Source organism: Hoplias malabaricus, chromosome 9 (genome assembly GCF_029633855.1).
Source record: "Hoplias malabaricus isolate fHopMal1 chromosome 9, fHopMal1.hap1, whole genome shotgun sequence".
Taxonomy (NCBI): domain Eukaryota; kingdom Metazoa; phylum Chordata; class Actinopteri; order Characiformes; family Erythrinidae; genus Hoplias; species Hoplias malabaricus.
In genome coordinates, this window is record NC_089808.1 from 41,726,313 (window position 1) to 41,751,964 (window position 25,652).

Sequence of the window (25,652 nt, forward strand, 5' to 3'; positions counted from 1 at the left end):
AAATTGTCCACAGGTGAGAGTGACTGAGTGAGTGTGTAAAATTGTCCACAGGTGAGAGTGACTGAATGAGTGTGTAAAACTATCCACAGGTGAGAGTGACTGAATGAGTGTGTGAAACTATCCACAGGTGAGAGTGACTGAATGAGTGTGTGAAATTGTCCACAGGTGAGAGTGACTGAATGAGTGTGTGAAATTGTCCACAGGTGAGAGTGACTGAATGAGTGTGTGAAATTGTCCACAGGTGAGAGGGACTGAATGAGTGTGTGAAATTGTCCACAGGTGAGAGTGACTGAATGAGTGTGTGAAATTGTCCACAGGTGAGAGTGACTGAATGAGTGTGAAATTGTCCACAGGTGAGAGTGACTGAATGAGTGTGAAATTGTCCACAGGTGAGAGTGACTGAATGAGTGTGTGAAATTGTCCACAGGTGAGAGTGACTGAATGAGTGTGTGAAATTGTCCACAGGTGAGAGTGACTGAATGAGTGTGAAATTGTCCACAGGTGAGAGTGACTGAATGAGTGTGTGAAATTGTCCACAGGTGAGAGTGACTGAATGAGTGTGTGAAATAGTCCACAGGTGAGAGTGACTGAGTGAGTGTGAAACTGTCACAGGTGTTTCCAATGATTCAAGGTAGGCTCTGGGCCCAATGCAGCCCTGAATAAGATGAAGTATTTACAGAAAATGAATGAATGAATGAGTGAGTGAATGAATATAGGCAGAACTTGAATTTTCAGCCCAATGTTACACCAAGCTGTGGTAACACAAATGAGTTTGGGTCTTTATTTCAGGAAGGCACGTAAGTCAAATACATAAACCAGTTGATTACAATCTATAGCAGTGTAAATTTTAGTATGCTTAAATTATGTTAAATTAGTTTCGAATTCACAGTACCAGACAAAAACACAGAACATACCAGAAGTCAGCTTGACCTGGAATAGATTCACTTAAAGATTTATAGAAGGTGGATCAGTAGTACCTATACAAATATGGTGGTTTGCACACACAGTAGTTCCAGAATCACGAAGGGTGTCAGGGCCGTGCGAGAAGCTCACACAGTCAGTGCTGAACTTGGAAGCGCTTTTGCGTTGGGGTCCCCTGGGAGTTGGCCATGCAGCTGCTCAGGAAGTTGTGGCACCTGTTGGAGTAGTCCTCGGGACAGTCTCTGTAGAGGCTCACATGGGCCGGCGTGATGAAGTCGAAGCTCTCCACGGACAGGCCTTTCTCCTGCAGAGCTCGGACCATCTGCTCCACATCCCTGTGCCTGATCACCCGGTCCGCCCTGGAGTAGAGGTACATCTGAGGCCAGGGAGCTGGGCGCTCCATCATGGCGTCGTAGTGGTTCTTGTGGAAGTATTTGGTCACCGGGTACAGGACGACCCTGAGCAGGACCACCATCACAGCGAACAGAACCAGGAGGAAGCACCGCAGCAGCACATTCACATTTGGGCCCAGCGTGGTCTTGAGGGCCCGGAGAGCCCCCCTTACATTCTGGCTCCCTGGAGCACTGTCCACCACCGTGCCCACCACACACAGAGAGCCGAACTGCTTGTGGTTCTGCAGGAGCTCCACCATGTAGCGGTAAAGCATGAAGCCACCGTTACTGAACACGTGGAAGAAGATGGGGTTGTTCTCCACCTCGTAGTCGTACAGTATCTCCAGCAGCTTGTGAGCTGTGCTCCTCAGCTCCTTGTATCCGAACGATTCCGAGATGAACACTGTCTTCAGGGGCGCGGTGTAGCGAATAGTCACACATCCCTGAAAATTGAGACGTACACATTAGCAAACACATACTGATGGTTAAATGGAACACCTGTGCCAGAAAGGGGTGCACCTTAACATGGCAGAATTCACTTTTGGAAAAATGTAACCTTCCAGAGATATAATTCGCTTAAAACTCGGTACTCACCTGCGTATTATAAATGGAGCTGTACTTAGAGAGGTGCTTGTCTCTGCAGCCAGCCCAGCCTAAAAGAATGACAACCGGCTCCTTTGACCCATGCCAGTGTCTCTCTGCCGGTAGAAAAGAATAAAACTGAAGGCAGTTTGGCAACAGAGCTCAGCAAACAAAGCAGTGCCAACCCTGCTGCCAATCAAACAAGCCACATATGTAGTTAAAGTTTAGGAGTAAATTATCTACAATTTTATTATTCATTCATTTGTTCATTGTCTGTAACTGCTTATCCTGTTCAGGGTCCTTCCTTCCAAAGCCTTCCCAGAATCACTGTGCGCAAGGCAGGAGCACACCCTGGAGGGGGCGCCAGTCCTTATTAGGGTGACACACATTCATGCATCCACTCACACCTACGGACACTTTTGAGTCGCCAATCCACCTACCAACGTGTGTTTTTGGACCGTGGGAGGAAACCGGAGCACCCGGAGGAAACCCATCCCACTCCCAGTCACAGGGAGAACACACCACACTCTTCACAGACAGTCACCCGGAGGAAACCCACACAGACACAGAGAGAACACACCACACTCCTCACAGACAGTCACCCGGAGGAAACCCACGCAGACACAGAGAGAACACACCACACTCCTCACAGACAGTCACCCGGAGGAAACCCACGCAGACACAGGGAGAACACACCACACTCTTCACAGACAGTCACCCGGAGGAAACCCACGCAGACACAGGGAGAACACACCACACTCCTCACAGACAGCCACCCGGAGGAAACCCACGCAGACACAGGGAGAACACACCACACTCTTCACAGACAGTCACCCGGAGGAAACCCACGCAGACACAGGGAGAACACACCACACTCCTCACAGACAGCCACCCGGAGCAGGAATCGAACCCACCGGTCCCTGGAGCTGTGTGACAAGTCATTACTATGAGATATGGAGTCATAACTATGAGATATTAAATCATTATTATGAGATATCCAGTAACAACTGTGAGATACTAAGTCATTATTATGAGACATCCAATCATAACTGAGAAATCCAGTTATAACTCTGAGATACCAATATTATGAGATACCCAGTCAAAACTGTGAGATACTACGTCACTATTATGACATATTCAGTTATTCTTAAGAGCGAATAAGTCATTGCTATGACACGTGCTGTCTTTATTTCACAGGATCTCATTGAGAGAGCAAGTGCAGCTGGGAAGTGTGAGACATTTCTCATTACTTCGATATAATAAACACTTCTGATAAACGTTCTGGTTTTTAATAGATACCAAGTCCTTACAATGAGATTTTCATCATTATGAGTTGTTAAATCATTATTATAAGACACTAAGTCATGATTTTGAGAAACCTCCTCACATTACCTCCGCTCTATACGTTCAGGACTGAACACGCGATGGGGTTTAGTTCATTCATGTGTTTGGTTAAATAAACGGATGTCAGTAACGTCACTGTTAGCAGTGAACAGCACTGGAGCAGTTTAACCGTTCGGGAGTAACCACAACACAGCAGCTAGCGTTACCCACGGTCTACCGCTGGTTAAGGGGTGCGTTCCAATTTGTCTCCATGCTCTCTACGTAGTGCACTACTCACGGCTTTAAATAACGGACGCTATGAACAATACACCTAGAATATGACCAGTAAATCTAGAATAAAGGCATTTCGACTTCTCAACGGACATACAGTACACAGTAATGGTAACAGAACACCTCAGGTATCTCACACGCTGCAGTACGTAGGGAGTATGAAGCCGTTTGGAACACACCCAGGCTACTGTTAGCTACAGCTCTAAAACATACGCTCTTACCCGAGATCTGAGGCTCTGGGAAGACGATGTTGTAGTCTATTCCATCATCATCTCCCATCCTGAGTCTCTGAGCCGGTTTGTATCACCGCCTCTGCCCCTCTTCCATCAATAAAGCGCTTAGACCTGGTCTGAACGGTCTCTCTGAGACGGAGACGCAGAGGGATGAAGAGCAGATACAGCACATTACCAGCACTTCCGCCCTACACTCATCAGCGATGACATTACTTTTACACACACACTTAATGCACACACACAGACAACTTTTTTTTACGTATATTTTTGTTTTCTATAATGTGTTCACTTATTATTTTGGTAATATGTTTTTATTATATAATGTGTTAAATGAATACTAGATCGTAATTTACCATAAAATTACAACTTCATTATCTGTTCACTGACCAGCACTGCAGAGACTGCACTATGTAACATTTGGAGGACAGTAGGAAACCAAACCCCCTCCATTCTTCCTCTCCCTTGATTTTAGGACAGTACTCTAAATGTAAAGTACATTCCTACACTGAAGTTCTCATGGACTACTAACTATCATCACCAGTAGATTGACCAGAGGAGGATGGGTCACCCCTTGTGAGCCTTGGTTCCTCCCAAGGTTTCTTCCTCAGCTGGGGGAGTTTTTCCTTGCCACTGTCGCCCCTGGCTTGCTCACTTGAGGGTTTTACATTTGTCTTTACATTTCATGTCAAATCTTGTCTTACTGGAATTCTGTGAAGCTGCTTTGTGACAACATCAGTTGTGAAAAGCGCTATATAAATAAATTTGATTTGATTTGATTCTGCAAAAGCCCCGCGACCAAAATTACCAAATTCTACCTAGTTTTATTTTAATTATTAGGACATTTATTAACAAATATTAATCTTAATACCTATCAATGGCCATACAATACATCAGATTTTTCTCACTTCTTACAATGATATATTTGATTGCAGAACACCTCAACAAACTGGCGTGTAACTCACTCACTCACTCACTCACTCACCTTTTGGGCCGGCACCACAGGGGGGCAGTATTCAGTCCTTTGTTTGGTCATGTTTTGCTTGGTCCAAGATGGTTTTTTTTGCCCAGGAGTGTACATAATATTCCTCCTGAAATCGTTTTTTTTTTTTTTTTTTTTTGCTGTAGGAGCTGCATCTTTTCTTCCAGAAAAAATTTACACTAGATGTTGGAACAATTATTTTTATATCACAAGAGCCACTCAACCACATCCTAAAGGTAAACGAATGGAATTCCATTACTCCAGTTTTACTGCTCCACACCCCGGTACAATCAGGCCTTTGTATTCCTCTAGTATAAATTTAGCATTTGGCATGGTGTCATTATGTGCAGCTGCTACTGACTGTCACAATATATTGCCCCTGTTCAGTGCCTTTTTTAAAAAAGAAGTAAATAAAGAAGTGTTTACGTAACTGAACACCTGGATCACCAATGGGTGCATCTTAAAGTAGGTGACCTCACTAATCGCAGGGGTAGGGTATAGTGTGACATCAGAATGTTAATGTTTCTGTATTTGATTAAATATTCACACTGTTATTTAACAAGGAGTGTTTTGGTTATGACTGACATTTTTTAATTAATTGTTTTATAATAATTTTATAAAATAGAGAAAACATCAGACTTGCACAGAACAGCGTTACATCACATGGGTTACGAAGAGAATGAAAGTATAGAACGTTTATTCATGATGTAATACAGTACAAGACTCACATGGACATGGATTAAGATTATTTAACATCATTCTCCATTTAAATCCTTGCTAGCCTACATTTATGATTAATCTTGTAGTGGCAAACCAGCCCTAAAATGTTAATAGAGCTTTATACATTCCAAGAAAATACCCACAATCTTTAAGTCAACATCCCAAGATTTAAACACCGTGTAGTATATAGAGCACTGTTAAAAAGCTCAAAGTCACTTTACAATCAAATGGTGGCACAGGTGAAAAAAGGACATGTAAATATATAAAGGAATAAATAAAACAAAACAAAAATGAAGGGAAAAGAGGAGAGTAGCATGACACGGACAGGACCAGAAAAAGAGGTGGGTCTTTAACTGAGATTTGAAAGCTGTGATGGGACGGTGCAACGAAGACTCTGTGGGAGATTATGCCACACTCTCAGAAAAAAAAAGATACAGTAGAGGTACATTATTGGTCGCTAAAGGTACAAAGAGTGTAAATATACCTTTAAAAGGTACAACAGTGGTTGCTAAGTACAGTTGAGTTGGTGCGATATGGGTTTATGGTTTGGTAAATGTAAGTGCATTAGCTGCAGAGTTTTGGATATAGTGCAGTGTTTTGGATGGCAGGTGGTTAAAAGAGGGCATTGTAAAAGTCCAAGCAAGAGGATAAGGCAAGAACTAGAGTTACAATGTGTGAATTTGAAGAGAGACTACAGTGCCACACAGTGAATGAAGGATGTCAAATCTAAAGGAAGACCTAGACCAAAGTTTTGCACTTTGAGAGATCCTTAGTCAGTTACCTGACAGGAGGAAAATTTTACCGTCAGAAAGCATGTTTCCATCAGACACATCTGGTTCCAGAGTGATGGACGGTATAGGTATGTGACCTACTATTTCAGCCTTCTCCTCTCTCTGTTCACAGCCACTGCTGGTGATAGCTTGCTGTGGAGGAATGGCAATGTCTGTAGAAACCTCTGTAGACACCCGTCGGGCAAAGGGCAATGAGTTGACACTGGAGCTATCCGCCTCACTCTCCGTCCAACAGGATTCGGTGTCCGAGGCCAGTCGGGTCTTCCCGTTTGCACGGGAAGCATTCCCAATGCAGATACCCAGGGAGCACTGACTGGTGAGGGTGGGCTTGCGAGAAGAGGAGCTGCTGACAGAGCTAAAGGAGGAACGCATGTCCTTCTCAGCAACACACATAACGCTACGGAGAATGGGAATATATCGGGCAATGGCTGCTCTGTACTTGGGGTGGGTGATGGCGTAGATTATTGGGTTGTGGATGGCAGAAGCCTTGGCAATCACCGCAGGCACCGAGTTCATGTACGGGGTAAAGAGGTGGGCATAGCCAGCAGTGGCAGTGAGAGCCACGATGGAATAAGGCGACCAGGAGATCACAAAGAGGAATATAACAAGCAGTGCCACTTTGGCCATCTTCCATTCACTCCGCATGCGCTCATACATTTTGTGCGTCTCCCCAGAGTCCAGCTCTTTCACCTCTTGCCGAGCCGATCTGATGGCTTGAAAAATGGCCAGGTAGCAACCGCAGATAATTCCCAGCGGAATGAAGAAGACGAAAAGGAACAGCAGGATTGTGTAGGCACGTACTGATGGCGTGAAAGACATGTAGTCCCAAGAGCACGACGTCTGCAGACCCTCTGGGACGTAGGCACTCCAGCCAAAGAATGGCGGTAAACTCCAGCCTAGGGAGTAGAGCCACACCAGAGCAAGCACGGCCCCTGCCCAGCTGCGGGTCACCTTGCCCAGCAAAGCTAGAGGCCGGGTGATGGCAAGGCAGCGATCTATGGCTATTGCTGTCAAGGTCATCATGGAGCAGATCCCAAACAAGCCTCCACAGAAGGCATAGAGCTCGCAAGCAGTCTCCCCAAACACCCAGCGCCCATGGAGGCTGGCCACAAAGAAGACAGGCGACTGGGTGAGGGACATGAAGAAGTCGGCCACAGCCAGGTTGACCACCAGCATGTTGCCTGAGGTGCGGAGGGATCGGCTGCGGCAGAAGACATAGATGACCAGAGCATTACCAATCACTCCCGTGACACCCACCATAAGGATGACTGAGCCGATGATGTAGTGAGCATGGTCTGGAACATCCACAGTGGGAAAGGGGTGAGGGGGCTCATGGTGGTGGTGGTGGCTGTTGGTCGGCCCATGGAAAGGTGCATGTAGAGACTTGTGCGTGTGGGCATTCAGGGAATCTTTGAACACGGCTGTGCAGTTGGATTCGCTGGGATGACAGAGATGCCCTCTCTGAGCTGAGTGAAGGCTCATGGCTTGGGTCTCGATCTTTCGAGGATTCACCAGGGAGCATTAAAGTAATTTTCCTTGTTTGCCAGAAGAACAACAGAGTCGAGAGTATCAAAACTGCATGGCATTGCTTGTTGCGAAGTCGGTAACCTCCTCCCTCGATCATTCTGGGATTAACTGTGACTAGCATTAGCTTTTTATATGTACATTGATCGGTCCACAAAGGACATTATTGATCCCCTGTCCTCTGGACTGGTTTCACATCTGTTTTCAAAATAGCAGCAGACAGAAGGATCAGCTCCATCTAAGCAGACCATTAGTGACCCCCTTACTGAATATTCCCCTTCAATATTCAGCTTGAGTTGATGCCCTGCCAAGCTTCCCCTAAACTCAACTGGGTCAGTTGGTAAAGGCCCGGGAGACAGCTGGGCCCTAAAAAGGGGCTGCTAGGATAAAAAGTGGGCCATGACATGCCATGGATTTTTGGGAGGCATTAACTGAATAAATGTGACCACTTTTCGTGAACTGGATAACCCAGTGGCCCTGCAGTGGTCCACATGGAGAAACAACACTTTTCTTTTTTACCTCTAATGAAACATAATGGACGATCTGAGCAGCTGCTTTGAGGAAAATCAATCGCGCAGGGTGTAAAATTGTAGAACACACTGTTTGTTCCAATGACCAATATCCTTCATCCTGGCAAAGTGCTCAGTGACCTGAAATGAATGAACCAATTCCCGTCTTCTCCATGTAAGCAATGGCCAACTTCTCTTCTGCCTCACAGTAGGGATTTCAACTTCTCATCACAGAAAACAGTGACAGTGGATAGTTTTGAGTTAGTAATATATATATTTATTGTTTCATAATGAAATCCGAGTGTACAGAAATAAACTGGGAACACTGTTTTTTTATTATTTTTAGGCATCTTCTGATTTTAAAGCCATTTTACAAACTAGCACCTTCATCACCTCAAATCCCAAACAAAACTTAACATCTCTTTTGAAAGTTACAAAAATATGAAGTGAATCTGATCAAACGTCTGGACAAACGTCTGGAGACACCTGCTTGCTTAAGGTTTCATTAGAAATACAGATATCAAAGCTCATTAGATATATAGATAAAGATCAGAGCTTCTGGGAAGGCTGGACCCTAGATATTGGAACATAGCTGTGAGAATCCAATTGCAGGCAAGGTAATGATAATGGATAATAGTTAGTTCTGAAGCTCTAGCACCAATTTACCAAATCCCATGTGTTGGTTATTGCTCTGAAAGACTTAAGTCCAGACGTCGGAACCTTACTGAACTCAGTGATTAGTTCTGGATCTCAAACACCAATCCAACTCATCTCAGCCATATTGGATGGAGCTCCATTGCTCCAGAGAACACAGTGTTACATATCCACAGCTGAATTCAGGAAGGTTTTTTCTACCCCCCAGTCACTTGGCACTGGGTGACCTTAGGCTCATATCCAGAACATCCTTTTGTATGAGCTGGTGCTCTTTTATATAGAGATTGTACAAATGGTTTGTGCACAGTCCAATGTTTGTATCATCAATGAGTGCAAATTAAAGCCGAAATTACTCATTTAAGGTGTCTACACAATTTTGGACATGTAGTGAATAAAATAAAGGCTGTTGTTGTATTTTTATTTTGAAAGCACACTAGTTTATGCATGTCATGTCATTCCAGGATATCAGTCTCACAAACCTCTAACTGTAGGTAAGACAAGTCGTTGGTGCAGCTTTGAGGTTTGGTGGCAGTATGATCTATATCTCGAAATCCATTTTCAGCAGAGTTTAAAGGTGTAGGTCCTTTATTCAAATTCAGTCTGTCCTCGTGTCTTACGTGGGTTCTTCTCAGCACCTGAGAGCTTGGGGAACGAGCAAAAAACATTAAGTAGTACACACTGATCCCATTTTAGTCTTAAATTTTGGAATTCATCTCCTACAGCAAGGTTTAAAAATGTGGGATACTATAAGATGAAAAAAAAACAAAGGAACACAGAGTATTTTTGTCTATTTTTAGCCCTTGCCTCTAGAAATGAAATACAGTGGAACCTCTGCCTATGAACTTGATCCGTTCCGTGACCCGGTTCCTAAGTGGAAAAGTTCGTTTCTCGAGTCAATTTTCCCCATTTAAAATAATGGAAAAGCAATTAATGCGTTCCAGCCCCCACCCCGAAAGTCACCCTTTCTGCACTGATATATGTTTACAACACTCTCAAATTAGTAAAAAAATACATGTAGCGTTACTAAAAATAAAAGAAAAATACAGTGGTAACAGTAATAAAAAAGAAATAATAAAGTTGTAAGTGGTTACACATCGCTACCTTGAAGATGTGACGACTGGCTGGAGGAGTAACACAGGCACTGGCTGTATGACGGGAGGTGGGGGGTGGGGGGAATAACGGAGAGTAGGTGGTGAATGTGGGGAGACGAAGCGTAGATACGGCTTAACTTAGCACGAATTTAGATGTCTGCTATTTACACTAATGCTAAATTGCTAAAGCTACAATGTGCTAATCTTAAAAGCTCACTCAAGTCTGGGCGCTGCGAGACTCGCCTATTGGGGTCAGTGGCCATTTCCAGCTGCCGGCTCGGAGGAGGCTCGGGTTCGTTTCTAGAGTCGTGGTTCGTTGGTAGAGGCAAAAAATATTCAAATGCCCGGTTCGTATGTTGGAAAGTTCGTTAGTAGAGGCGCTCGTTAATAGAGGTTCCACTCCCCTGACTTAAATTTAATTCACTCTTACACACTTGACTGGTGTAAAATTGTATTAGACCAGTTAGACCACCATCATTTGCCAATGATTTCTGGTATTTAACAAGCTCAGTTTAGCCTAACCTCTCAATACTGTATGATCTACACGTTACAGCTGTAGGCACCCATACATTAGAAGGAGTAAAAAGCATTTCCGCACGCTATTTAATGATATTCTGTGAGTAGCAGAAAAGGCTGAAAACCCTGTCCTACATCGGAGCTCATATTTCACACACTCACTCAATTTAATTTAATTAAACACTGCTGATTTCACGTAACAGATTGTAATTGGTCTTACCTGCCCCTGCCAGTGTGGACAGTGAGTGATTTCTCACTTGGCTTTGATAAGTGTGCATCATACAGTATAGTCTCAGTATTGGCCAAGCAGAATCCATTAGACCTCCATATATCTAAAGAGGATTACACCACAGTAATACTGACATTGATTAAAAAAAATTACATTTTATTAATTAAAATATTTTTAAAAAAAGCAACATGAAAGGCAAACCTGCCACTGTGACAGGACTGAACGGCTGAATCGAGTCGAAAGAGGTCCCGTGAAAAAATGTCATCATTGCCTCAGACTGGGAATACTAGGGCGAGAAGTGTAATTAATAATTAATAATATAAGAATTTAATCAATTTTAAAACATGAATATAATACGTTTTTTTTAATAATACACATACACACTAATACAGTAACACTAGGGTGACCAGATCTGAGAGGGGGGTGGGCGACTACTGATGTGCAGACTGACCAATTAAATATTTACAGAGAAGGTTATCGACCAATACCGGTAGCTCTACAGTCAGACCGTCCAATCAGAATATTTTAGGCTACTTCACCACGCCCCCTTCTCACTCAAGCGAACCAATCGGAGTAGGGGAGGGCGGGACTAGTTTGTGAACAAAGCGCTTCTCTAAGTTCTATGTAAGCGCTAGAAAAACAAAATTTTTGTGAAATTTATTCAGTTAATGCCTCCCAAAAATCCATGGCATGTCATGGCCCACTTTTTATCCTAGCAGCCCCTTTTTAGGGCCCAGCTGTCTCCCGGGCCTTTACCAACTGACCCAGTTTTTTTGTGACGTTTGTGAAATTCCGCCCGGACATTTTTTTAAGTCTAAAAAAGAGGACATGTCCGGGTAAAAGAGGACGTCTGGTCACCATAAGTAACACATATATGTAAAATTCATTAATATATTTATATAAAAAATATGTGGTGTACAAATATACATGAATACACAATAATACTGCCCCCCCCTCACTTTTTTTATTCTTTGAATGTAACCATCTATCCAGTTAACCTATCATCTGTTTCTATTTTTAAATATATATTTCTAAATGTTTTTAAATTCAACACATGTACCCATACCTTACGGGACATGCTGATTATATCCCGTAGTATTCCTTCCACTTCAGACAACCTGGTTTCTTCATCTGCATTTTTCTCTGATTCTCTTATCCTCTGAAGGGCTGAAAGTGGGGAAAATTTAATCAAGTTTTAGTCCAAGATCAATCACACTTATGACTGTAAAAAAAAAAGAAAAGAAAAAGAAAAACCCACAATTAAGACCATTAGAACAATTAGCACTAAAAGCTGATGGTTTCTAACTACTATAAATGATGTTATTGGTCATTGTTTGAGGTAACTAGTTAACTTAGTTTCCAGTAGGACATCAGTAGGACAAGTCCAAGTTCACTGTTTAATCATTAGATTATTTTACAGATAGATAACAACCCATCAGGCATTGAAAACAGAACCTACCCTCCAGCACCGAGGTTTCAACCGTCCCTCCATCTCCTGGAGCAGACGATGTTACTGCTGATAACTCCGTCCACAGTCTCTCCACCTCTCTCTCTAACTCTGAGTTCCTTCTTTTTGGTTTCTCCTGAGTCCTCAGCTCCTCTTTCCTCTGTTTCTCTTCCTTTTTGTCCTCCTCCTGAGGAGAGCTTCCCTCCATCTGGCGACGTTCCCCTTCTCCTTTAGAAACACTCGGTTTCAAATGTTAAGAAGACACAGAAAACTTACTTTATAACCGATATAACAAACAATACGACAAACTAGTTATAGCGGCCGCTAAACCAGACGACTCCACACTTTCATGCTAGCTGATAAGTTTCTTATTCGAATGATACATTCCACCTTAAACGCCGCCGCGCGGAAAATATCTGTGACCGTTATATTCTACGACTGAGGCGCCATTTAAGGTGGAACGGAGATTTAGAAGAAGACGCTGAGTAATATAAAGCCAAATTTAGCTTCGTGTAATTGTGGGAGGGGAAAACTTTACAGCGTCGTTGTATTGAGGTTAAAGCAGATTTATGTACATTCCCTTTAGACTCCCAGACCATTTTGGATTAATTGTACAAAAATACAGTCTTACCTATGATTGGGGCACATAAATATGGTGTGATTGCAATTTGGAAGCCTTCCAGCATTCCCCCTCCGTGTTGACGTGAATCAGTGAGACCCCAGGTAGAATAATCCCCTTTAAATTGGATTAGGGCTGAGATTTATTTTTCATACCGAGCAACACCCTTTGAATGAGCCCCACCACCAAGTGTTCACCTCAGAGCTTCACCAAACAGCTCACCAAATTCAGAAGAAAATCAAGATCAATATCAGAAGAAACCCACCGGGTTCACTCTATTTGAGGTGTCCTAATATTCACAACTCTTCTTTATCTTATGATGAGTAAACTGGGTAAATTGTAGTCACGTCTTTTTGATTACACCTATTGAAAACCATGTAATACATTGGGATGCTCTGGGGCAGTCACACATGAGCTTATTGTCACCATGCTGCACCCCAAACCTGGGCTAGAAGGGTATAAATCTCCCTGAGCATTGGGCTGTGGAGCATATAGGACGAGCTGGAATGGCATTTGTGATTTAAAAGAAATCATCCATCATCAGTACTTGATTTTACCAATGTTGCAGCATCATCTATTGCTTTTCCCGAGGAGTAAAGGCTGTTACATCAATACAGTTCCTCTTAGTACCTTTCATTTTAGCGACTGTCCACAAACTTTTGTCGATACAGTGTTAAATCAACCACCAATTACACTTTAAGTGTGAGACCTTCAACAACAACCCACCAGGTAGACTGTGTATTTCATATAAAACCTGTATTTCACCAGGTTCTCTATCTATTTAATATTTTCTGAGCTATGGACCACAGCTGAGCTACACTTTGGTGAGTTTCATGTCACATTAATTCTCATTACTGCAAATAAACACTGCAATTTCCAGAAGTGAAGGATGGATTAGAGAGGGGATACGTGAAATGTTCTCTGACTCGGACCTACAGTGTCACTAACAGCATCTAAAGACTGAAACACTATTTATTATTAAAAAACAAGGCAAAATACAACAAATATATTTCCATTTTGCATAGTGCAACTGTTCACAAACATTCAAATGAACAATTGTACAAAAACATCTGTACAAACATTGTGAAAGAAAATAATCAAACGGATGGGTTTAAAAAATGTAAACATTTTATTACAGTCCTGATTTATTTGGAAGGACGTCTTTTGGAAGAGCTGTTGTGAGAGCTGGAGCGTGGCCCCGCTGAAGGGGACTGATCAGAGCTGTGATGTTTGCGTGTGTGTCTCAGTAGCAGCTGTCGGTCAGGAGTGGAGTACTGACACAGGGGACAAGGGAACGACTCTCCGGTGTGATGTCGGCGACAGTGGAGATCCAGGCTTTTCTTCTGGATGCTGGCAAAGGAGGAGAGTTTTTTTTTGGGGGCTGATCTATTATAGAGCTCCCACTCCATGTTTCTGATTGATATCACCGTGATATTTATAAAACATTTTAATATCCTTTCATTAAAGTGTGGAGTAATACGTTTATTCATTTCTGACTTGATTTACTTACCTTTGGCTTTGACTGAAAGCAGCCTAAATGCAAGTGGTGGTAGAGGGATGTGATGTGTGGCAGTGATTCCATCAAATTTAATGAGAAGGGCTATGCCTTAAATATAATCCCATATCATAATAATCCTAGTCATTCATCCAATTCTTTAACCATTTTATCATGTTCAGTGTCAGTGGGTCCGGACCCTGCCAAACCTGACTCACTCTGCGCAAGGCAGAAACACACCCGTCCATTATAGATCACAAATGCCAAAGCCTTCTCTGGGCCCCAGCACATGATATGGTGACGTGCACATTTGTTAAGGCACTGTTAATGCTGAATGATATATACTGGGTTTGGAACAATATGTTGCCATCCAGGGCGGCACGGTGGAGCAGCAGGTAGTGTCGCAGTCACACAGCTCCAGGGGCCTGGAGGTTGTGGGTTCGATTCCCGCTCCGGGTGACTGTCTGTGGGGAGCGTGGTGTGTTCTCCCTGTGTCTGCGTGGGTTTCCTCCGGGTGACTGTCTGTGAGGAGTGTGGTGTGTTCTCCCTGTGTCTGCGTGGGTTTCCTCCGGGTGACTGTCTGTGAGGAGCGTGGTGTGTTCTCCCTGTGTCTGTGTGGGTTTCCTCCGGGTGACTGTCTGTGAGGAGTGTGGTGTGTTCTCCCTGTGTCTGCGTGGGTTTCCTGCGGGTGACTGTCTGTGAGGAGTGTGGTGTGTTCTCCCTGTGTCTGCGTGGGTTTCCTCTGGGTGCTCCGGTTTCCTCCCACAGTCCAAAAACACACGTTGGTAGGTGGATTGGCGACTTAAAAGTGTCCTTAGGTGTGAGTGAATGTGTGTGTGTGTCTGTGTTGCCCTGTGAAGGACTGGCGCCCCCTCCAGGGTGTATTCCCGCCTTGCACCCAATGATTCCAGGTAGACCCACCGCGACCCTGAACTGGATAAGGGTTACAGATAATCAATGAATGAATGTTGCCATCCAGACAACGTCTTTTTTTCTGGAGAGACCATGTTTATTTCAGTAAGACAAGGTCAACAGCTTGGCTCCTTAATAAAAGTGTCTGGGTGCTAAAATAGTCACCTACCGACTGAAAACAACTGACATCAAATTAAAAATGGGAAGATATTTTGAATTATTATTATTATTATTAATATTTCAGTGGATGGAAGTGTGTGTACCTGCTGTAGGGGCAGTACTGGCAGTGATAAGGCTTCTCCTGTGTGTGTGTCCGAGAGTGCCGCCGCAGAGAGCTCCTATCGATGGAGGCGTAGGAACACTGAGGACACTTGTAAGGCTTCTCACCTACAGCAAGCAGAGAAGAAAATATTTTCTCTAAGATTCTCCTTCTAAGGAGCTGAAATGTCATGGCAACCTTAGCATGGGAACCATTCTCCCCAAAGGGCTTCCATTAGGCGCTAAATCTCTCCAGGTCCATGACAGTGAGGCACATAGCTGTGGTCCTGTCCAACACTTCCAGGCTGTTGCCACAGCTCAAGCAGAGTCTGTGGGAAAAAGTCTCCTAATAGCCCCATCATGGCCACAATTTATTCGCACGGTCAGAGGGGCCGAAAAACTGGCTGACAAGAGGTGTCACCATCCTGCAGCGCCAAATGCTAGCTGTACTGCTGTATACCTCCAAACTGTGTAAACAAGTGAATGTGCAGTTGAGATAACTGGGTAAAGTTAAATATATAATGAATTTTGTTCTTTCAGAGCCTGACACTTAAAACTAACCCAAGCCAGAGTCTGAATGGTGTACAATCACCTTTTCCAATTTAGTCTGTGCACAAGAGTCTGATGGCACCACTGACACATGTGTTAATACTTATATAATTGCTGCAATTGCTTTTGGGATCTGTTAAATCCTATTAAATATTTCTCAAAATTAGCCACTTTAAGGTGCACACAATCTGGACACAGATATTCAAGTCAAACGCGACAGCTCTGGAGCAGCTACACATGAGCCACAGTTCCCGCGCCCAATGCCAATGGTCAGCTAGAGGGATAATGAAGCCCTACAGCATTTGGCTGTTAAAAATGAGGTCTACAACTTGTTGGCCATCTTTGGAAGACATTGGAAAAAGCTTATTACAAACGGTTCCTATTAAAAAATGTAATGTAATGTAACGGAGTGGCGTCTCTGTACCCGTATGCACACGAAGGTGCTGGATGAGTGAGGCTTTTAGTCGTGTGCTGTAGTGGCACTGGGGGCACTTGAAGGGCTTCTCTCCCCGGTGGATGCCCATGTGTCGACGCATGGTCAGTTTAGTGGAAAATTTCCTGTAAACACAAAAATTTTCAAACCTCTATATTAGACTTTCATTTTTAATTAATAAAAGCTTCATGCTGTATGTGATACTTCCAGGAACCACTATCTGCAATGTTTGGGCAACAGTGTAAATCAAGTGACACTCCTATAACCACCCCTTCTACAGGCACCTATCAGCATTGTAATCTACCTGGGTAACCTAAAGAGCATGATCACATTTTTTCCATAATTCTGTTTTCACAGAGGGCGGCACGGTGGCGCAGCAGGTTAGTGTCGGAGTCACACAGCTCCAGAGGCCTGGAGGTTGTGGGTTCGTCCGGTTTCCTCCCACGGTCCAAAAACACATGTTGGTAGGTGGATTGGCGACTCAAAAGTGTCCGTAGGTGTGAGTGTGTGAGTGAATGTGTGTGTGTGTCTGTGTTGCCCTGTGAAGGACTGGCGCCCCCTCCAGGGTGTATTCCCGCCTTGCGCCCAATGATTCCAGGTAGGCTCTGGACCCACCGCGACCCTGAACTGGATAAGGGTTACAGATAATCAATGAATGGATGAATGAATGTTTTCAGATTACGCAGGATGCTGTTGGCTTTGTGTGGAGCTGTTAGTGAAAAAGGAGGGATGAGAACCTTTTCCTGACGTCCAAAATTCTTAAAAATATTCAGGCCTGTTCTAGGTAACTTTTTTGCATGTACATGTAACTGAAATCATAGTTTCTTCTGGTTTTGTAGATCATTAATATTACCATCAAAATATATTATGTTAAGAATAAAACAATAAATGAAGTAAATTAAAATAAAATACATAGTTATACTGAGAAAACCCAAAAATGTAGAAATCTAATGTAAATGCTAAAGTAAAAATGTAAAATTATTTTTTTATTCATTGTCTGTAACCCTTATCCAGTTCAGGGTCGCGGTGGGTCCAGAGCCTACCTGGAATCATTGGGCGCAAGGCGGGAACACACCCTGGAGGGGGCGCCAGTCCTTCACAGGGCAACACACACACTCACACATTCACTCACTCACTCACACCTACGGACATTTTTGAGTCGCCAATCCACCTACCAACATGTGTTTTTGGAGCGTGGGAGGAAACCGAAGCACCCGGAGGAAACCCACGCAGACACAGGGAGAACACACCACACTCCTCACAGACAGTCACCCGGAGGAAACCCACGCAGACACAGGGAGAACACACCACACTCCTCACAGACAGTCACCCGGAGGAAACCCACGCAGACACAGGGAGAACACACCACACTCCTCACAGACAGTCACCCGGAGGAAACCCACGCAGACACAGGGAGAACACACCACACTCCTCACAGACAGTCACCCGGAGGAAACCCACGCAGACACAGGGAGAACACACCACACTCCTCACAGACAGTCACCCGGAGGAAACCCACACAGACACAGAGAGAAAACACCACACTCCTCACAGACAGTCACCTGGAGGAAACCCACGCAGACACAGGGAGAACACACCACACTCCTCACAGACACCCGGAGCGGGACTCGAACCCACAAGTCGAATAAGTCGTATAAAGACACGACTAACACAATTTGACAGCTACAGGACATTCAGAAACCTGCAAACTCTGCCATAGCCACTCATTAGGTTACATATACGACGTTAAAGCAGTTATGTGTATGCTATAAATGTTCTGAACATTTGGAACGCAAACATTATATCATGGGAACTATAAACATTTAAATGAATGATTAAATAATATCTAATTAACTGAATTCAGGACTGATAGTGTCCTACCAGTGTATATTTTACCTATCACACAGGGTGCAGCAGAACTCTTTCCTTTTGGAGACCTTCACTCCATCACGGATCTTTTGGGCGTGCCTGGTGCCATCTTTCATCTCCTCATCACTCTTCCCCCTTCTCTTAGTCTTGAGTTTCCTGCTTGTTTTCTTCACCTGGCTCCAGGATTCCAGCTGCCCCCCTCTGGGGCATTTTGGGTAACTGCTTGATTTATTGTCCAGCTTTTGGGCGCCTCTGTGGGTGCATTATGAAGGGGCATTAAGCTCAGAATACACTACCACCTGGATTCATATGAATGTGGCTGAAGATCCATGCTATTAAACAGTGTCACAATCACACAATTACAGAGTTTATGTGAGAGCGCAAAGACCAGGTTAAACACAACAAAACAGACCAAATGAGCAAGGATAAATAAGAGCACTGAGTAACCGAGAGAACCGAACGCAAACAGCTAAAACCAGAGCTTCCTCGCTCCTCACTGCTGTGCGCTCGGGGTCGGGGTGAACAGCGAGCGGCTCATTATCATTTAAAGGAACAGGTGCTGAATGAGAGAACGCTGCTGTGGGGTTTGATCCTTCCGATCTCATCAAGACCCAAAGCTGTGTTCACTGGTGAGATATATATGGTGTAATATTTCCAGAACACAGACATATTTACAGAGCTTGAGGAACCTGCTGCACAAACTAAAGGAGCACAGTTAAAGGGGAAGGTTTTTTTTGGTGTGTTGGGATTCAGTTTATCTGATCATGTTTATATGAAGAACTTACGCATGGTAAGAAGGCTGGTGGTCCGGATCTGGATCACACGGTGTGTGCTGATTAAGGATGTGCTTGTGTATCTTCTTCCATGACTTTTCTAAGATCATCAGAATAATGAAATTAAAATTAAAGTAGTAACACAGATTCATAACACAGAGGAAACTTATAACAGAATTCATATATTCACATAAGAAAATAATTCTGTTTTTAAGGAAATTCAACTAGGAACTTTTATAAATGAATATATTGGATGAGCTCTAACTGCATCAAGCGGTGAATATTCTGCAAATACACTCCTCTAAAACAGTGGTTCTCAAACTGTGGTAAGCGTACCTCTAGTGGTACGTGAAGCGGCAAGAGGTGATACGCCAAATGACCTCGAAAAACGTACTACTTAATTAAGGAATTTATTCATAACTGAAAATCTATAGTTTTTATCTGTAAACTACATAATTTGCAAAGATAGAGAGTACTACGCATACACCGTAATTGATTACGTCTGTAAGGGAACGGCAGGTGGGGACAGCATCCCTCCGCTTATTTCCAGGGAGGGAGGGAATGTTATCCCCCAGTTTTTTGAGAAATCCCTGTAAAGAAAGCCCAGGTCCAGTTGCTTACTGGACGTACACAAAGGCTAGAGACAGACGTGAGAAATTTGTATTGTACTATTAAAAGGGCAAAGTAAAATTAAAAAAACAATCAAAGACCAAGCCCGAGAAATACTCTGGCGCCCAGAAAGACTAAAACCAGAGGCAAAAATAGAGAAAAACTAAGCGAGAATTCTGTACACGTGAATTCACAATAGAAGAAAACACTCGTCTGAAGAAAAACATGGCTGTTCTTCACATCATTACAGCCCTAAAACAAGGTTTAACACCGCACCGCCCCTCCTTCACATACTGCTACAAGCGCCGAGAGCGGCTATGACCTGTCCCCGGCGCCCCACTGTTTTCACCTGGAGCCCATTAAAGCACATGACTGATATTACAATGACCTCTTCTCGTTTCTTATTTCTTTCAAAGCGCTTATTGACCATACATTTTAAATGTGTTCTTAAATGTATAACTGTGTTTAAAACATTCATTTGAGGCCTAGTTATTTGTATTCTCTCTATAAAGTTTAGTAATTTAAAACTTAAAAATGCAGATTTAAATAAACAAAAAGCAAGTAAATAAAAAGCAACAAAAAATACAAAAATTCAAGCCAGGTTTTGCCTCATGCCTCCGGAACAGAGGGAGAACCAGGGGCCACGTGTTTCTGTGGTAAAAATCACAGGTGCTACTTGGAGGTTTTAGTTTGATAACGAGTGGTACTTGGTCTGAAGAGTTTGAGAACCACTGCTCTAAAACATGAAGGTAACATTTTATTAACGCAGAGGAGTAAAGAACTATCAGAACAGGATGTGTGATACCGTATGGCAATTTCTATTTCTCCTTATACTGAGATAATTTCATTTAAATCATAAAGTAATAAAAAAAAATTAAGTACTCTTTTTACCCGTGAAGTCACAGTAGAGACATTTGAATCCTCCCTGAAAGTGGCAGCGCTGGTGTATCTCCCACTCTCTCTCTGAGTGGCACCACTCGAGGCAGAGGGAGCACTGGGCCAGAGGAGAAGTCTTTGTCTGTGATCGATGATGCCGGTTGTGTCTCTTCTCGTGAGCGTCTCGCGAGTCTGCCCTCCTGAACTTTCTGGGACACACGCCGCATTTATGAGGTTTGGAGCTCCTCCTCCTCACATGGCTCCTCCAGTGCCGCTCCATATTCCCCCACTCAGCTGAGACCCAGCCGCATCGCGGACACTTGAAGCCCTGCTCTCCATCGTGGCACTTCAGGTGAACCTCCAGCAGGCTGTGGCTCGCCATGTTCTCCTGGAAACAAGAGAGGAACACTTGATTTGATTATGACTGTTTGGGGCAAAACATCATAAACTCTCAAGAATTAACACAAATTATTTTGGCACAATCCAGAATCCAGAATAAATCAAATTTATACAAATTGAAGGAAGGTAACTAACACTTATTTTGCATATTTTGAGCATACAACCTGTATTTTTGTTTTTACTTTTGGTGCATCTGTTGTCCACTCCCTCAAAAAATAAACGCTATGAGTACGCAAGGTGCAGTACACGCGTAAACCATAGGGGGCAGTGCAGGCAATGTTTTGAAGAAGGCTTTGTCAGAGCCAAGTCTGCAATTACCCACGTCTTTCTCTGGTCTGCCCTCTAGTGGAAGCCTCCAGTTACAGAAGAGTTACGTTCATGGCGCAGGCGGTTGTCTACGCAAACACATGGCCAAACCGCAAGTACATCTTTACCCATAAATAGTTAAACATGAGGCCTGACACAGTTGTGTAACATTAGGAAATCAGTGTAACTCCATCTGTTCTCGACTGATCCATCAGTATTTGATTTTCAGACTCTACCTGGCAGAAAACACAGGACAGCCCCCCGTCCTCCTCGGCTCGTTTCTGTATTTCAGCAGCGGTGAGCAGAGGCTGTTTGTCACCCACAGACCCATCTGAAGCGTCCTGCGCTCTGGTCAGAGTCAGTCCTCTGACTAAAGGGGCCGGTTGTGAGGGAAACTTAGTGCTGGAGATTCTGCACAGTCCGAGGGTCATTAAATGAGCCGACTGGGCCATTTCATCATCCCGGTCCTCAGTGCAGGTCATTGTAGCGGAGAGGGGACCCTGCAGGCCGTCTCTGGTGTCCTCCAGCTGGAACACAGCCTCGTCCTCGCTGTCCTCCCTAGGCGGGTCTTCCTCAAACAAAGTGCTCACCTGGACAAGAACAATCATCAACTGGCATCAATTTAAAAACAACTTTCTCTAAATTTTAGAGGTAATTGTTCACTCCTTTCACGGCTCAGTTCAGTTCTCCATTTCTGGGCCAAGGTTTGGTTTGGTTTTTGATATCTATGCCAATAGGTTCATTTGTATCCATGTTCTTATTAAAAAAAAAGTTTATATTAATGAAATTTGATTTGGTTTTCAAGGGCGGCACGGTGGCCCAGCAGGTAGTCACACAGCTCCAGGAGCCTGGAGGTTGTGGGTTCGATTCCCGCTCCGGGTGACGGTGAGGTTGTGTGTTCTCCCTGTGTCTGTGTGGGTTTCCTCCGGGTGACTGTCTGTGAGGAGTGTGGTGTGTTCTCCCTGTGTCTGCGTGGGTTTCCTCCAGGTGACTGTCTGTGAGGAGTGTGGTGTGTTCTCCCTGTGTCTGTGTGGGTTTCCTCCGGGTGACTGTCTGTGAGGAGTGTGGTGTGTTCTCCCTGTGTCTGCGTGGGTTTCCTCCAGGTGACTGTCTGTGAGGAGTGTGGTGTGTTCTCCCTGTGTCTGTGTGGGTTTCCTCCGGGTGACTGTCTGTGAGGAGTGTGGTGTGTTCTCCCTGTGTCTGTGTAGGTTTCCTCCGGGTGACTGTCTGTGAGGAGTGTGGTGTGTTCTCTCTGTGTCTGCGTGGGTTTCTTCCGGGTGAATGTCTGTGAGGAGTGTGGTGTGTTCTCTCTGTGTCTGCGTGGGTTTCCTCCGGGTGAATGTCTGTGAGGAGTGTGGTGTGTTCTCTCTGTGTCTGCGTGGGTTTCCTCTGGGTGCTCCAGTTTCCTCCCACAGTCCAAAAACACACATTGGTAGGTGGATTGGCGACTCGAAAGTGTCTGTGTGTGTGAGTGAATGTGTGTGTCTGTGTTGCCTTGTGAAGGACTGGCGCCCCCTCCAGGGTGTGTTCCCATCTTGCGCCCAATGATTCTAGGTAGGCTCTGGACCCACCGCGACCCTGAACTGGATAAGGGTTACAGATAATGAATGAATGATTTGGTTTTTAAATTAAATTGTATAAAAGACAATTGACTATGATGGACATGCCAAGTTTGTACTACCAGGTACGGCAGAGCCAGAGATTCATTCAATCATTCATTGTCTGTACCTGCTTATCCAGTTCAGGGTTGTGGTGGGTCCAGAGCCTACGCAGAATCACTGGGGGGAAACACCCTGGAGGGGGCGGCAGTCCTTCGCAGGGCGACACACACTCACACCTATGGACACTATGAGTCACCAATCCAACTACCAACATGTCTTTTTGGACCATGCGAGGACCCTGGAGCTGTGAAACAGTGACACTACCTGCAGCGCCACCATGCCTCCCAGATTCTGCACTCAACAGAATGTAATCATGGCCACCCCCTTGTGGGGGACCCGATCTATGAAGCATAAAGTGGTTAATTCAGGGACCACAAAGCAACTTAATTCTTCGTCTCATGAGAGTTGCACTTTATATAAAATAATTTTATAAATAATAATTTACACAATTACAGCTTACTCGTTTCTAGTTACTAAAATGACACTGCTACTTTGACCCCTCACACCTGGACTCACCTCACACGTCTGGGCGACATGAAGGTTGCCGTCGGAGCTGGAGCTGAGGGCTATGTCGCAGGGCGGGGGGCTGATGTTTGGGAGTATGCTGTACATGGGCAGCAGGAAGGACATACGCTCCATGTCCATCTGGTCCTCGCTATTTTTGGAGTCGGCGTGAAGGTCGTATGGAGAGCCGCTGTGGTCCAGCTCACTCTCTTCCTCCACCCTCATGTCCACGGTCAGGCTCTCCTCGTCCTCTTTCTCCAAGCACGGGAGGTGGGGACATGGAGAGGGTGACGAATGCCTCTCAGACACATGGCTGCTGATCCGGGCTTTCTGACCGCTGGTGAACTGACAGACACGGCAGCGGAACACCTCGATTAAGAAGGCCTCCACCAGCGAGGACAGGTGGGCTTCGATGTTCTTGGCCGAACTGCAGTAAAGGTGTGACGTGACGCTGTCCTCTGCAAGTCGCAGTGTCACAGGCTGGACATCTTGATATGCCTCTTTAATCCCACCCATGATATGGACTACAGAAGACGGGAACAAACAGACAGAAGTCATTTATCAGAGACATATTACAAATAATTCACTTGTTCAATGCCTGTGGATATTCATGTGAGGATCTGGAGCCCACCAACCCACACACGGTGAGACCAGATCACCCAGTCATTATTCTGTGGCCTACCTAAGCCTTAAAACATGGGATAAATTAGCTCTTCTGAATTGTGCTGCTCCTTACATAGAGTGCACACACTTTAGAATTGCCCCGCCCCCTCCTCTCAGTCTGTCCAATCACAGCACTGGACCTGCATTTACATGAGAGCACAAAGACAATGTTAAATGGAGCAAAACAGATATATTTATGAGCACTGAGTAGAAGTGAGTAAAAGAGAATGAAGGAGAAACGGCTAAAATTAAGTGCTTCTGCACCTCGCTGCTCACTGCTGTGTGCTCGGGGTCGGGGTGAACAGCGAGTGGCTCATTGAAGAGAGCTGTTTATACAGAGGGAGAACACTGCTGTGGGGTTTGATCCTTGTGGTGTCTTGAACGAATTAGGCCACAGACATTAAAATTCAGAACTGTGTTCACTCAAAGACAAGGGGGAGAATGTGTCTCCTTTAATGTGAAAGTGAAAAGTGGATCACCATGACACAGTATTTAACAAAACATGAATATACAGGCCATGGCTAGTCTAGACAACTGCCTCAATAGGATTACTCCATAACACAGGCTTTGAAGGCGACAACTATTTGCCCCGTTAGACAAACACAGTTACAGTGGCACTAATGGTGAGTAGGGGGCGATCACACTCATGGGCCCCTCAGATATATATATTTGAGCATTCTTGACTCACATGCTGTGTCCTAAACTGTGTCTTAGTGACTATATAGTGCACTATTTTGGGGTTCCTCCATTTTGTAGTGGGGTTCAAAAACACAGTGAACAATTTCCAATGCACTCAAACAATCCCACAATGCACTGCAGTGAACCCATGTGCACTAGCAGATTACCCATAATCCACTGTGTTTTTAGTAAAAGAAAAAAGAGCATGTGGTAGCGTCTGAATCAGGAATAAAAATCAATTTTCACTGCAAATGTCGTTTAAACAGGGGTCCACAAGATTCTCAACCGCTCTAGCCCCCTCTAGACTGACATTTCGCATGGTAACCTGAGACCAGTGTAGAGCTGCTCTAGAGCATCCCATTTGTTTAATGGTATCCTATGGAGATTAAAGGGTGTGTTCACTTTAAAATACTTTAATTCAGTTTTATAAGAGATGCCTCGATGTACTTAAATACACAATGTATTTGACCGGTTAAAGCAGACGTGGACAAGACGTAGACCCTTAAAAATGTATAACTGTGAGACAAAAAATGATCACACACACATCAGAACTCAGAGAGCAAACTAACCTACTATTTTAGAGAGGACACTCCAGTTTATATTAATCCACCAGCTTTCACTTGGCTCATCACTGTAGCCCAATATTAACTAAATGGACCTCGCCTCGACCTGCTGAACTGATTATTTAAACCATGAAGTAGCGCTACAACCTGCGTAATATTTAATAATGTGGGTTAAATGTCTTTAAACCACTATAAATGAGGAGTTCTCAGTGTGCTAAGCTACTATCCCTTTGCCGCCGTTGTTGTTGTGGTAGTTAAGGGGGAGAGGGAAAATTGTCAGCTC

The 25,652-nt window shown here is 44.3% G+C and overlaps 4 protein-coding genes across 7 annotated transcripts; all 4 read right to left on the reverse strand.

Moving 5' to 3' along the window:
* Positions 1–746: 746 nt before the first annotated feature.
* tmem53 (transmembrane protein 53) lies at positions 747–3,928 on the reverse strand. The gene is made up of 3 exons (XM_066681772.1): positions 3,731–3,928; positions 1,908–2,011; positions 747–1,756 (listed from the first exon to the last, which is right to left on the reverse strand). Exons 1-3 carry the CDS (start codon positions 3,786–3,788, stop codon positions 1,058–1,060), a joined length of 861 nt encoding a protein of 286 aa, XP_066537869.1. The 5' UTR covers positions 3,789–3,928; the 3' UTR covers positions 747–1,057.
* Positions 3,929–5,529: 1,601 nt separating this feature from the next.
* On the reverse strand, positions 5,530–8,371 carry opn4.1 (opsin 4.1). The gene has a single exon (XM_066681326.1). It carries the CDS (start codon positions 7,712–7,714, stop codon positions 6,215–6,217), a length of 1,500 nt encoding a protein of 499 aa, XP_066537423.1. The 5' UTR covers positions 7,715–8,371; the 3' UTR covers positions 5,530–6,214.
* A 187-nt stretch (positions 8,372–8,558) lies between these two features.
* Positions 8,559–13,062, reverse strand: LOC136707332 (PX domain-containing protein 1-like). 2 transcript variants are annotated; one of them, XM_066681327.1, is made up of 6 exons: positions 12,834–13,062; positions 12,215–12,430; positions 11,822–11,922; positions 10,957–11,041; positions 10,747–10,858; positions 8,559–9,561 (listed from the first exon to the last, which is right to left on the reverse strand). In XM_066681327.1, the coding sequence occupies exons 1-6, from the start codon at positions 12,886–12,888 to the stop codon at positions 9,372–9,374; spliced, it is 759 nt and encodes a 252-aa protein (XP_066537424.1). In that variant the 5' UTR covers positions 12,889–13,062; the 3' UTR covers positions 8,559–9,371. The 2 variants fall into 2 exon arrangements, with proteins under 2 accessions (XP_066537424.1, XP_066537425.1); XM_066681328.1 differs by having other exon boundaries at positions 8,562–9,561; positions 12,215–12,441; positions 12,834–13,060.
* Positions 13,063–13,262: 200 nt separating this feature from the next.
* On the reverse strand, positions 13,263–25,606 carry si:dkey-154p10.3 (zinc finger protein 431). Of its 3 annotated transcripts, XM_066681324.1 has the most exons (10): positions 25,380–25,606; positions 24,148–24,268; positions 23,478–23,989; positions 21,537–21,890; positions 20,611–20,983; positions 19,123–19,210; positions 18,365–18,589; positions 16,460–16,593; positions 15,492–15,615; positions 13,263–14,171 (listed from the first exon to the last, which is right to left on the reverse strand). In XM_066681324.1, exons 3-10 carry the CDS (start codon positions 23,979–23,981, stop codon positions 13,967–13,969), a joined length of 2,007 nt encoding a protein of 668 aa, XP_066537421.1. In that variant the 5' UTR covers positions 23,982–23,989; positions 24,148–24,268; positions 25,380–25,606; the 3' UTR covers positions 13,263–13,966. The 3 variants fall into 3 exon arrangements, with proteins under 3 accessions (XP_066537421.1, XP_066537422.1, XP_066537420.1); XM_066681325.1 differs by lacking the exon at positions 24,148–24,268; XM_066681323.1 differs by lacking the exon at positions 24,148–24,268 and having other exon boundaries at positions 25,376–25,606.
* Between the last annotated feature and the right edge of the window lie 46 nt (positions 25,607–25,652).